The 12960-nt window shown below is 38.6% G+C and overlaps 1 protein-coding gene across 4 annotated transcripts in view; it reads right to left on the reverse strand.

The window, feature by feature from the left end:
* PDS5A (PDS5 cohesin associated factor A) overlaps positions 1-12960 on the reverse strand; it is a 113485-nt gene that overhangs the window by 45283 nt on the left and 55242 nt on the right. For all 4 annotated transcript variants that reach the window (XM_037530463.2, XM_037530462.2, XM_037530467.2 and 1 more), the window contains 4 exons: positions 12724-12837; positions 2641-2722; positions 1394-1442; positions 1043-1182 (listed from right to left, as the gene is read on the reverse strand). In XM_037530463.2, the coding sequence (XP_037386360.1) occupies positions 1043-1182; positions 1394-1442; positions 2641-2722; positions 12724-12837 (385 nt within the window). The remainder of the gene's footprint in view (positions 1-1042; positions 1183-1393; positions 1443-2640; positions 2723-12723; positions 12838-12960) is intronic.

The following is a 12960-nucleotide window of genomic DNA, read 5'->3' on the forward strand; positions in this document are numbered from 1 at the left end:
GGACCATTCTTGAAACCCTCCAGACACTGTCCTTGTTCTCAGCAAAGTGCCCAGCTCAGAAATGCAACAATTGAGATAATCTGGGCACATAACACAGCCATATTCCTAACCCAAAAGAAGCCCCCATTGCCTTCTTCCTGAAATTGGTTTTTCCTCATCTTTTCTTAATTACTGGCCTTTTTATTTTTGCTTGAAGATTCTGTATGCTTACACTGAATAAAAATATCACTCCATGCTTGTAGGCCACATTACATGTACATTTATTCTATAGTTCTTATCTCTTATCACATATTTAAGTAATCATTCTCGCTCTTTCTAAAAACAAAATTAGACAAATATTTAAATAATTTTCTTATTCATCTCTGTAAGTCTGATCCTAAGGATATAGAAAAATCTTTTAACAATCCTATGAGGCTCTACGTTAATATTTATAGATAAGAAAAACGAGGTTCAAAAATATTGAGGAACTTCCTAAAGGTCACAATTGTAGTAAATGGTAAAGCTGAAGTTAAAACAGAACTGTTTCGTAAAATGCTGAATGAATGGATGAAGATTTACTGTTTGATATTTTCAATGATACTGGTTTTCTATAAAATAAACAGATAAAAGAAATAATTAAATGAATAGATTAAATACAAAAGCCTACACAGGAATTACCTTATCTATAAATGCACATGCAGCAATGGAACTATTGCTGACTTACTGACAAGGGTCATTTTTATGCAAAAACATGGGAGAAGAAAATACATGTAAAAATGCATTTAGAAAATTCTTACTTAACATGTATCTACTAAATACAAAGCATTTTATTTAGCTCAATTACTAGAAACAATCTCACTGGCTTAGTTCTGATTCTGGAATTTGGCTGAAAATTGCTAAGTAAAAAGAACTCAGTTGACCATAGGTATACTGCTAGGTAATTCAGAGTTCATAATATTGTTAAACTCATACAAATAAAGTAATCTATATAAATGAGGCTATAATAAAACAACTTCCCACTAGCAAAGTAAGGAGAATAAATATAAAAGGATGATCTACTAACCACACAAACATCTGCCTGTTTGCATGAACATGTTGGACTGATTAATAACTCCAGTTGCGACCTCAATTTCTCATCATCACCAAGAACCTGGTTAAATTTCTTCACAAAATCTTGTGCTTTTCCAGGGTCAGGCAAATTCTCTATAATATTAAAAGAGAGTCAACATTACAAAAGATAAACTAAAATAAAAGCAAGTTAGCTTAAACTAGTGCTGAATCATGAAAAGAAAATCAGCTCAGTTCTTAGAAATATAGTAAGGACTATTTTCTCTTAGTATTAAATCGATAGTTCCACTGGGCAAATTATTCACCTGTTTTGATGTTTATCTACAGAGTGAATGAACATACTCACTTGCTATGGTCATCAGTTTTCCAAACATGGCAGAACAGTTAGCCTCTGACTGAAATTTAGAACAAAAACAATATAACCAATCATATACACTAGCCAATTTCTATAAGAAAATCTATACCCAGTATTGAATATATATTTCTTAAACTATACAAAAAAAGATTACAATCTACCCATTAGAAAATAGCTTACCATATAGTTACACTGAGTTGATTAATAAAAGAATTGTGGAATAGCAACAACTATTATGACAAATAGAAGGAAAGGAAATGTGAGCAAGAAGGCATTTAAAAATTAAAAGTACATACTTCCATAGGAAAGCTATCTTGCCAGAAGATTGAACACAAGATAACTGAAACAATTATCACATCAAAATTACTGTGAAACCATACACCTGAGAAAATTAAATATGAAGAAATTTTCTTCCTGCATAAAGTTCTATTTGTTATTTAGAGATCTACTACTTATATAACCTCAGAATAAGTACTTAATTTTCCTCTATCATACTTACAGTATTAACTTCATTTTCCTCTATTATAGTTATAGTATTACTTCATTATTCGCTTTAATTAGTATGAAATTTGAGTAGTTTGGTAAACACGTTCATGCCTATTTATTTATACATTGTCTTTGATGACTTTTGCAGTACAAAGGCAGAGTCAGCAGTTCACCAGAGACTATAAAGATGTAAAAACTTAAAATTTTTCTCTCTGGTCATTTCCAAAAAATGTTGCTGGCCCTTGTCCTGGTGTCTCTGGATCCTTTTGGGGCCATAGTCTTTGGTTTCCTGGTTAAGAAGATCTATTCTAGCAAATACATTTAGAAGTACATTAAGAGATTATTCAAGTTTCTATCTACCATAGTTCAGAAATGTTAGGTAGAATTTTATTTTTGTTAAAAAAAAATCTGATTTTATATTTGATGTTGACTCTAAGGAATAGAAAATCAGGGAGTGCAAAAATTTATGACTTCTAATATAAATTTATCATGAAGTTTAATTCTATTTTAAAACCGGAAAATTGCATATAAACTCTAAGTGTTTAAATACTTGATAACTAGAAAACAACATTTCTTAGCTCATGCTGGAAATAAGAGTTTGTAATCTTCATTTTTAGTTTGGATAATTACAGAAATTATTAATTCACTGGGAAAATAAAATACTTGGGATACCTTTTGCTTCCTTCTTTAAAACCACAGAAAAACTGAACAATGAATAGCAAACTATGAATTTAAGTAAATCATAAATCTACCGTAGGCTGCTTGTGTAAATCCAATAGTTCTCGTACATGACTTCTAAGCATGTTCTGACATTTCCACATTTCATTGAGAGCTCTGTAAATAAAGTAACAAACTTGAAAAAATGCATAATACTGACATTCAATTTTACTACATCTTTGTTGCATGGTGTATTTATACCATGCTTCTTATATTTAGGTAAAATTTTAAGCACCAGAAAAATTATTGATTAGGATTAAGGTAGTTTAATTTGAAAGTACCTTAAACTTATTAGAAGAGAAAATATTTGAGGAGTTCAAAAGGATCAACAGGATCTTACCAGGTAAGTAAAGGATTAAAAGACAATCTAAGTAGAGGTAGCTAGAATGTTCTGGTACAAAGAAAGATAAAATGCCATCAAAGTGAATGGCATATATAGCTAACTAAAGAAAAAATTACAGGCTTGGAGCACACAGTATGGCTGGGGGGGCATTAGCAAGTTGAAACGTACCATAGAAAAGAATCAAATTATGAAGCTTCTTTATGTCAAGGGATATGCTGAAGGATTTCAGATTATTTCAAATAATGATTTTTCTTAGAAATGACATAGATTCAGGATGCCAAATTTACATCGAATGTGTTTATTCTAGACCCTTCTTTCCCCATAAAAGTAGATATTCTTCTCACAAACCCACTCTATTAATTCCCCATACCTGGTGTTCCTCTGAGATATTAGTCTATTTTCTTTTTTTTTTTTTTTTTTTTTTTTTTAATTCTAGAGCATGTCTTATTTATTATTTATTATTTGTTTGTTTGTTTGGTTTATACATGCACTGGGTACAGTCAGAAGCGCGGGAGGGTGAGAGAATTCACCAGAGCCAGAGCAGGGAGCAGAGCAGGCAGAAGGACGGAAGGACACTGCTGAGGGGAGCAGCGGGCGGCAGGAGAGGTCTGCGCGCCATGTGGGACCCTCCTCTGGTGGCGGGGAGCAGCGGGGATTGAACCGGCTGCAGAGGCCGCAGGCAGCTTCGCAACCCAGTGCTCAACCGCTGCGCCACCGGGGAGGCCCAGTCTATTTTCTTATCTCTGCCAACTATTTTGAAATACAGATACAGAGGAGGAGCGGAGCAACATGGCGGCGAGGAGACGCTGCGACTAAGATCTTCCATTAAAAAAAGTTAATAGGGAGGAAAAGCGGCAGGTCCCAGTGAGAACTGGGACACAGATAAACGGACGACTCCAGCAAACTACCCGAAGAAGAAAGTGGCCATAAAAGAGGACTAGAAGGGAGGGAAGCGCAGAACCCTGCTCCCCTCCCCCACCCACAGAGTCGGCACTCTCCAACCGGCAGAGAGGAGGAAAACAACAAACCAAAACGGCCAACAAGAACAAACTATGCATCAAGCGGGGCTGTGAGTGGAAAGGAACTATTGCAGCCACCACACCCTGTGAACGGGAGCTGTGGAGAACCCTGCAGGATGCCCCGCAGCGGTGAGCGAACGGCTCCGGGCGCCATTAGAGAAGAACAAAGACCCCGGGAGACCCGCACACAGCCCGGGCTGCCGGTAAGCTTGCGCAGAAAAGCGGCGCGCTTGGCGCGCTTGAAAAGCCCGGGTCCCCGCGCCTGCGACCTAGGCTTGCGGGGAGACGCGCGGAGGCCCTCACGGGGGTGAAAGTCCCTCACTGAGTGAGCAGGAACCAGGTGCCCAGGCACGGGAGCAGGTGCAAAAGGCGCCATTCCCGCGCCACTGAACTGGGCTACAGCCCGCGTCCTGGAACTGAGGGCTTTGGAACTGAGACCCGTGGCACGAAATTCGGGGTGTGGGTTCTCCACGACGGTGGGGCACAAGGCAGACACAGCACCCCAAAGCCGTTGAGGTTTACCCCACCATTCCCAATCTGTTCCCTGTCCCACAGGGTGGGGGAGGCGAAAAACAGCCCCCCCAAGGACAATAGGAGAGATCTCTGGTGCCACCTAGTGACCAGAAAAAAAAAGTCACTAACACCACATAGAACAGGAAATTTCTTAAGTCTGCTTGAAAAGGGCAGAAGGCTTCTGGAGGACCCAGTGGCCAGCTGGGAAGTTAGCCCATGCCAGGCCCCTTCCGACCAGCAGTCTGAGCCCACAGAGGGAGCAGGCACCCACGTCCGGGGCAGACCGGGTGCGCAGAAGAGTGTGCCTGAAACCGAAGGCGCAGGGACTGCATCCCGCTTCGCCATTTTAGAACAGGGACATTTCTTCAGTCAAGACTGCCTAACACCAGCAGAAAGCTCCCCTAGAAGCCAGAGGTGGCTCCTGGAGGAGCCAGAGGGGAGCCGAGAAGTTCACCCAAGATGCCAGCCAGTCCGAGCAACACAGTGTCCCAATGCATACGACAAATTAGAAAACAGACAGTAGGGAGTAGAAGAACCACACGCAACCTAACAACGCCTCAGGAAAAGCACACACAAAAAGAAAACCACTCCCCAGATTGCAACGACAGCAACTTGGAAGAAATTCTGAGCCTTCCAGAAAGAGAATTTAAAATTGCCATGATTAAAAAAGTGATAGAAGTCATAAAGGAAAACAATGATCAGAAGAAGGAAATTGAGTCCCTAAAGAGGGAAAACAATGGTCAGAAGAATGAAATTGAGTCCCTAAAGAGGGAAGTAAAAGAAATGCAGGAGATCAAAGAATTAATGGAGGAACTAAAGAACTCTGGGAAAAGCAATGAAAGCAGAATAGATGAAATGGAAGAACGCATAAGTACTCTTGAAGACACAGAAATAAAAAGAACCAAAACAGAAAAGGAAAGAGAAGTACGAAGGAAAAAGAATGAAGAAAGACTTCGGGAACTATCTGACTCCATGAGGAAAGGAAACATAAGAGTTATAGGAATTCTAGAAGGAGAGGAGAGAGATGTAGGAACAGAGAAAATATTCCAGGAGATAATTGAAGAGAACTTCCCAAATGCGAAGAAGGAGCTGAAAATTGATATACAAGAAGCAAGAAGAACACCAAACTTCCACGACAAAAGGAAAAATACAGCAAGACACATAATAGTAAAACTCCCAAGAATCCAGGACAAGGAAAAAATAATGAAGCTGACAAGAGGGAAGAAACAGATAACATTCAAAGGAAAACAATCAGGCTGACATCAGACTTCTCTGAAGAAACACTACGGGCAAGGAGAGAGTGGAGGGACATAGTCAACAGACTCCAAGAAACACCAACCAAGAATACTCTATCCCGCAAAGCTCTCCTTCCTCTATGAAGGAAGAATAAGGATCTTCCCAGACAAACAGAAACTCCGGAATTTCATTACGACTAAACCCCCACTCCAAAAAATACTACTAGGAATCCTAAAGCCAGAACCTCAGAGGGACGAATAACAACGAAAGAAGACCCAAAAAAAAAAAAAAAGTTATTAAAAGAATAAATAAATAAAATCAAAGGAAAGACAAACACAATGGCAAATACAGATGCTAACATATCAATATTAACTCTAAATGTAAATGGACTAAACTCTTCAATAAAAAGACACAGAGTTGCAGCCTGGATTAAGAAACAAACCCAACCTTTTGCTGTCTCCAGGAAACACATTTAGCTACAAAAGATAAAAATAGGCTTAAAGTTAAAGGATGGAAAACAATCCTACAAGCAAATGGACCAAAAAAGAAAGCAGGAACAGCTATACTTATATCAGATAAAACAGACTTCAAACTCAAAAAAATAAAGAGACCCCAATGGTCACTACATTATGATCAAGGGGACAATACTTCAAGAAGAAATAACACTCATTAACATATACTCACCAAACGAAGGAGCACCAAAATATATCAGACAACTGTTGTCCTCTCTGAAAACAGACATCAGAGAAAACACATACGTAGTGGGAGACTTCAACACACCACTATCAACAATGGATAGATCAACAAGACAAAAAATAAGTAAAGAAACCAAAGCTCTAAATAAGGACCTAGAGCATTTGGGCTTAACAGACATCTATAGACACTAACCAAAAAAAAACGGAGTACACATTTTCTCAAGTGCACACGGATCATTCTCTAGGATCGATCACATACTGGGGCACAAGACAAACATCAACAGATACACCAAGACTGAAATCATACACAACCATCTTTTCTGACCACGAAGGCATCAAACTAGAAATAAACCATAAAAAGAAGGCAAGGAACTATCCTACCTCATGGAGATTAAAAACCACACTACTGGAAGACCACTGGACTAATGAGGAGATCAAAGAAGAAATTTAAAAATTCTTTGAATTGAATGACAAGGAGGACACCAATATCCTAAATGTACGGATGCAGCAAAAGCAGTAATAAGAGGAAAAATATAGCAATAGAGCTCACATCAAAAAAACAAGAAAGACTCAAAGAAACAACCTAATCTCGAAGCTCAAAGGTCTAGAAAAAGAACAACAAAAAACCCAAAACCAGTAGAAGAAAAGAAATAATAAAAACCAAAGCAGAAATAAATGAAATTGATACTAAAAAAACAATCCAAAAGATCAATGAAACCAAGAGCTGGTTCTTTGAAAAAATCAATAAAATAGACAAACCCCTAGCCAGGCTCACAAAGGAAAAAAGGGAGAAAGCACAAATAAACAGGATCATCAATGAAAGAGGAGAAATCACAACGGACACAGCAGAAATCAAAAGAATAATCAGTAACTACTATGAACAGTTATATGGAAACAAGTTCAACAATCTAGAGGAGATGGACAAATTCCTACAACTCTACAATCACCCAAAGCTAGATAAAGAAGAAATAGAACACCTAAACAGACCAATTACAAGCAGCGAAATTGAAATGGTAATCAAAAACCTCCCAAAAACAAAAGCCCAGGACCTGATGGATTTACAAATGAATTCTACCAAACATTCAGAGACGAATTAGTGCCTATCCTTCACAAACTCTTCCAAAAAATTGAGAAGGAAGGGACAATACCAAACACGTTCTATGAAGCCAATATTACACTAATACCAAAACCGAATAAGGACAACACAAAAAAGGAAAACTACAGGCCAGTCTCCCTGATGAACACTGATGCAAAAATCCTCAATAAAATTTTAGCTATCAGAATCCAACAATGTATCCATAAGATAATTCACCACGACCAAGTAGGATTCATTCCAGGGACACAAGGATGGTTTAACATCAGAAAATCAATCAACGTTATCCAACACATCAACAAAAAGAAATATAAAAACCATATGATAATATCAATAGATGCTGAGAAAGCTTTCGACAAAGTGCAAACACCCATTCATGATAAAAGCCCTTGAAATTCTTGGGATACAAGGAACATACCTCAACATCATAAAGGCCATCTATGACAAGCCAACAGCCAGTATCATTCTCAATGGTGAAAAGCTGAAAGCAATTCCATTAAGATCTGGAACAAGACAAGGATGTCCACTCTCACCACTGCTTTTCAATATAATACTGGAAGTCCTAGCCAGAGCAATAAGACAAGAGAAAGACATACAAGGAATCCAAATAGGAAAAGAAGAAGTCAAACTATCACTATTTGCAGATGATATGATAATATACATAGAGAACCCCAAAATCTCCACAGAAAAACTAATTCAACTCATCAATCAATTCAGTAAAGTGGCAGGATACAAAATTAACACGCAAAAGTCAGTAGCCTTCCTATACACAAACAACAAATCTGAAGAAGAAGAAATAAAAAAAACCATCCCTTTTATTATCGAAACAAAAAAAATCAAATATTTGGGAATAAATCTAACAAAAGAGGTAAAGGACCTATACAAAGAAAACTATAAAACACTGTAAAAAAAATAGAAGAAGACACAAAGAAATGGAAAGACATCCCCTGCTCATGGATTGGAAGAATAAACATTATTAAAATGGCCATCCTACCAAAAGCAATATACAGATTCAATGCTATTCCAATCAAAATTTCAATGTCATTCTTCAAAGAAACAGAACAATTATTGAGGAAATTCATATGGAATCACCAAAAACCCCGAATAGCCAAAGCTCTACTGAAAAAAAAAGAAGGAAATGGAGGGATCACACTCCCAGACTTCAAACTATACTACAAAGCCATAATCATCAAAACTGCATGGTATTGGAACAAGAACAGACATACAGACCAATGGAATCAAACAGAAATCCAGAAATAAACCCACAGATTTATGGTCAACTAATCTTTGACAAAGGAGCAAAGACTATGCATTGAAGCAAAGAAAGTTTGTTCAATAAATGGTGCTGGGAAAACTGGGTCGCTACATGCAAAAGAATGAAGCTTGACCACTACCTCACACCATACACAAAAATCAACTCAAAATGGATTAAAGAACTAGACATAAGACCTGAAACCATAAAATACATAGAAGGAAATATAGGCGAAACACTACGGGATTTGCACATCAAAGACATCTTTACAGACACATCACCCAAAGCAGTGATAGTGAAGGCAAAGATAAACAGCTGGGACTACATCAAATTAAAGAGCTTCTGCACAGCAAAAGAGACAATAACAAAAACAAAGAGAAACCCCACCAACTGGGAGAACATTTTTGCACCCAACACTAATGATAAAGGACTGATCACAAAAATCTGCAAAGAGCTGATGAGACTCAGCAACAACAAAGAAAATAATCCAGTCAAAAAATGGGCAGAAGAGCTAAAAAGAAACTTCTCTGAAGAGGAAATGCAAATGGCCAACAGACATATGAAAAAATGTTCAACATCACTTGTAATCAGGGAAATGCAAATCAAACTACCATGAGATACCATCTCACACAGTGAGAATGGCACATATTAAAAAAACTAGCAACAACAAATGTTGGCGAGGGTGTGGAGAAAAAGGAACTCTTCTGCACTGTTGGTGGGAGTGCAAACTGGTCCAACCACTATGGAGAGCTGTGTGGAGATTTCTGGACCTACTAAACATAGAGCTTCCATAGGATCCAGCAATTCCACTCCTAGGTATTTACCCAAAGGACACAGAAACATCAATTCCAAAGAACACCTGCACCCCTATGTTTATAGCAGCACTATTTACAATAGCTAAGCTTTGGAAACAGCCCAAATGCCCAAAAATAGATGACTGGATCAAGAAGATGTGGTACATATACACCATGGAATATTACTCAGCATTCAAAAAAGATAAACACATGCAATTTGCAGCAACATGGATGGCGTTGGAAGGGATCATACTCAGCGAAATAAGCCAGAAAGAAAAAGAAAAATACCGGATGGTCTCACTCATAGCAGGAATCTAGAAAACTTAAATAAGGGACCAGGAAAATGAATATAAGAAAGTGAAAATCAAATCAACAAAAACTATGAACCAGAGACACTTTTTGGGGTGGGGGGCGGGAGGGGAGGGATTGGGGTCAGAATGGGGCGTTTGCAATTGTATGGGGGAATATAAAAATAAAATTTATTATTTAAAAAAAAAATAAGGTTGGTTTAAGAAGATAAAGCTAGAGGGATTCATGTTGAAAAACCTAAAATGCATGAAGAATAAATGTTAGTCATTTTTAGAGGAAAAAAAAAAAAAAAGAAATACAGATACATCAAAACTTTAGGTCAAGGGGTTTATACTACGTAGCGTAAGCATTAAGCCCTATGTGCCAATCTTTTTTTTTAAAAAAAAAAAGGCTAATGTCTCCTGAAGACATATGCACGATGAGGATAATTTTGTGCAATTTCTTTCTTTTTTTTTTTTAAGAGGCATGTTTTATTTATTTATTTATTTGTTTGTTTTTTGTTTACACATGCACTGGGTACAGTCAGAAGCACGGGAGGGTGAGAGAATTCACTAGAGCCAGAGCGGGGAGCATAGCAGGCAGAAGGACCGAAGTACACTGTGAGGGGAGCAGCGGGCGGCAGGAGAGGTCTGCGTGCCATGTGGGACCCGCCTCTGGTGGCCAGGGAGCAGCCGGGAAACGAACCGGCACCGCAGAGGCCGCGGGAAGCTTCGCAACCCATCGCTCAACCTCCGCGCCACCGGGGAGGCCCCAATTTCTTTTTTTTGAAGATTTATTTATTTATGCATACAAGATCTGGGGCACAGGCCAGAGATGCGGGGGCGGGGGGGAAGAGGATCCACCAGAGAAAGAGTGGGGAGCAGAACAGGCAGATCTACTAAAATACACTGTTGAGGGGAGAAGCGGGTGAGACAGGAGCGGTCTGCCTCGCCATGTGGGTTTCTCCCTGGCCGGATGGGGATCAAAATTGTGCTGCAGAGGCTGTGGATTGCTTCACAGTGTGGTGCTTTAACCCCTTGCGCCACCTGGGAGGCCCAATTTTGTGCAATTTCTGCTTAGAATACATAATCTCAATCTAATAATGAGAAAACACTGGATGAATTCAAATTGAGAGAACTTTCAATAAAGCAATTGGCATACAGAATATTCTTTAAAAAAAGAAATACATCAGGGCCTCCCCGGTGGCGCAGTGGTTGAGCGCTGGCTTGCGAAGCGGCCCGCAGCCTCTGCAGCGCTGGTTCGATCCCCGGCTGCTCCCAGGCCACCGGAGGAGGGTCCCACATGGCATGCAGACCTCTCCTGCCGCCTGCTGCTCCCCTCAGCAGTGTACTTCGGTCCTTCTGCCTGCTCTGCTCCCCGCTCTGGCTCTGGTGAATTCTCTCACCCTCCCGCACTTCTAACTGTACCCAGTGCTTGTATAAATAAATAAATAAATCTTAAAAACAAAACAAAACAAAACAAAAAAAGATATACATCAAAGTCACCAGAAATAAAGACTGAGGAATGGTTTTAAAAGAAACAAAAGAGTAGACAACTAAATATACAATGTATAATCCTAGAAAGGGAAAAAAATGCTCATAAAGAATGTTATTTGGACAATTGAGAGAATCTGAGCACACACTGGATTAAACAATAGTATTGTATCAATCAATGTCAAACCTATTGTTTTTATAAGTATACTCAGATTATATAAGAGAATATACAACTTCTTAGGGAATATACTTGAAGCAGCTAGGAATAAGGGTATCCAATGTCTATCATTAACTCTCAAATGGTTCAGAAGAAATACGTACACAGAAATAGAGTTGACCATACAAATGATTGAATGGTCAAAAATGATGACTTTAAGGGAATATCACAGTGCTTTTACTATTCCTGCAATTTTTCTATAAATGAAAGTTGTTTGAAAATTAAAGATTATATATGTTCATCTATAATTTTATATACACAGTGAGAAATTATGTGGGAAATTATGTGGGTATATGTTATACATAAATAGTTGGGGTTCTGATTCAAAAGAATTCTCAATGATAGAACTTACTTTTCAAAAAGTACTCGGCTTGGGATAATTAAAGTTTATCCCAATTGTCCAAACAAAAGTATTAATAATGCTTACTTTTAGTCTCAAAAATATCCCGGTTTGGACAATTTAGAGGTCATGCTATGTAGAGGTGACTGGGATATGCTCTCCAGACAAAGAACCAGTACTTAGTTCTTTTTTTTTTTTAGGTTTATTTATTTATTTATACAAGCACTGGGTACAGTTAGAAGCACGGGAGGGTGAGAGAATTCACCAGAGCCAGAGCAGGGAGCAGAGCAGGCAGAAGGACCAAAGTACACTGCTGAGGGGAGCAGCGGGCGGCAGGAGAGGTCTGCACGCCATGTGGGACCCTCCTCCTGTGGCCGGGGAGCAGCTGGGGATCGAACCAGCACTGGAGGCTGCGGGCAGCCTCACAACCCAGCACTCAAGTGCTGTGCCACCGGGCAGGCCCCCAGTACTTAGTTCTTAGACTTGGTGTGGTAAAGCTCCAAACAGTATAAATATGAGTCCTGTCATCAAGTGGATAAAACATAATTTTGACACGGGATTTCTTTCAACTCTTGAAACTTTATTACTAACTCAGTTGTGCCAAGTATGCCTATACCTATTGAATACGAAAATAGAAGTGCTCATCATTGATCAATGAAACATCTATTCAGTGATGACAAAATAGTAAGTTTAGCTCAATAAAACACTGTATTTTGCAAGCCTTGAACATAAAATATTTACTCTATAGTGAATGAGGTTCTTGATTCAATTAGAAAAAGCACTGTTCCCATCAACAAAATTAATTAGGTAAGATAAATTTTATGAAGTAGCTTACTTGACAGCATTTGGATCCAAACTAGCATACAAGTAATATAAGCATTTCATTCTTTCTTCTGTTTCCAGGTTGTGTGGGACAAGATACTGAGCAAAGATTTTCTCTACCAACAGTCTATGAACAAACAAAAAAAACCTCAAATAACACAAGTATTGTACTTTTTAGAAGCAACAGTCATTTTATATTTTACTCAACTTATACAAAGATATGATCCCAATGTTGACACCTATGTGTGTA

Source organism: Talpa occidentalis, unplaced genomic scaffold, assembly GCF_014898055.3.
Source record: "Talpa occidentalis isolate TD23 unplaced genomic scaffold, MPIMG_talOcc4v2.1 talOcc4.6, whole genome shotgun sequence".
Lineage (NCBI taxonomy): Eukaryota > Metazoa > Chordata > Mammalia > Eulipotyphla > Talpidae > Talpa > Talpa occidentalis.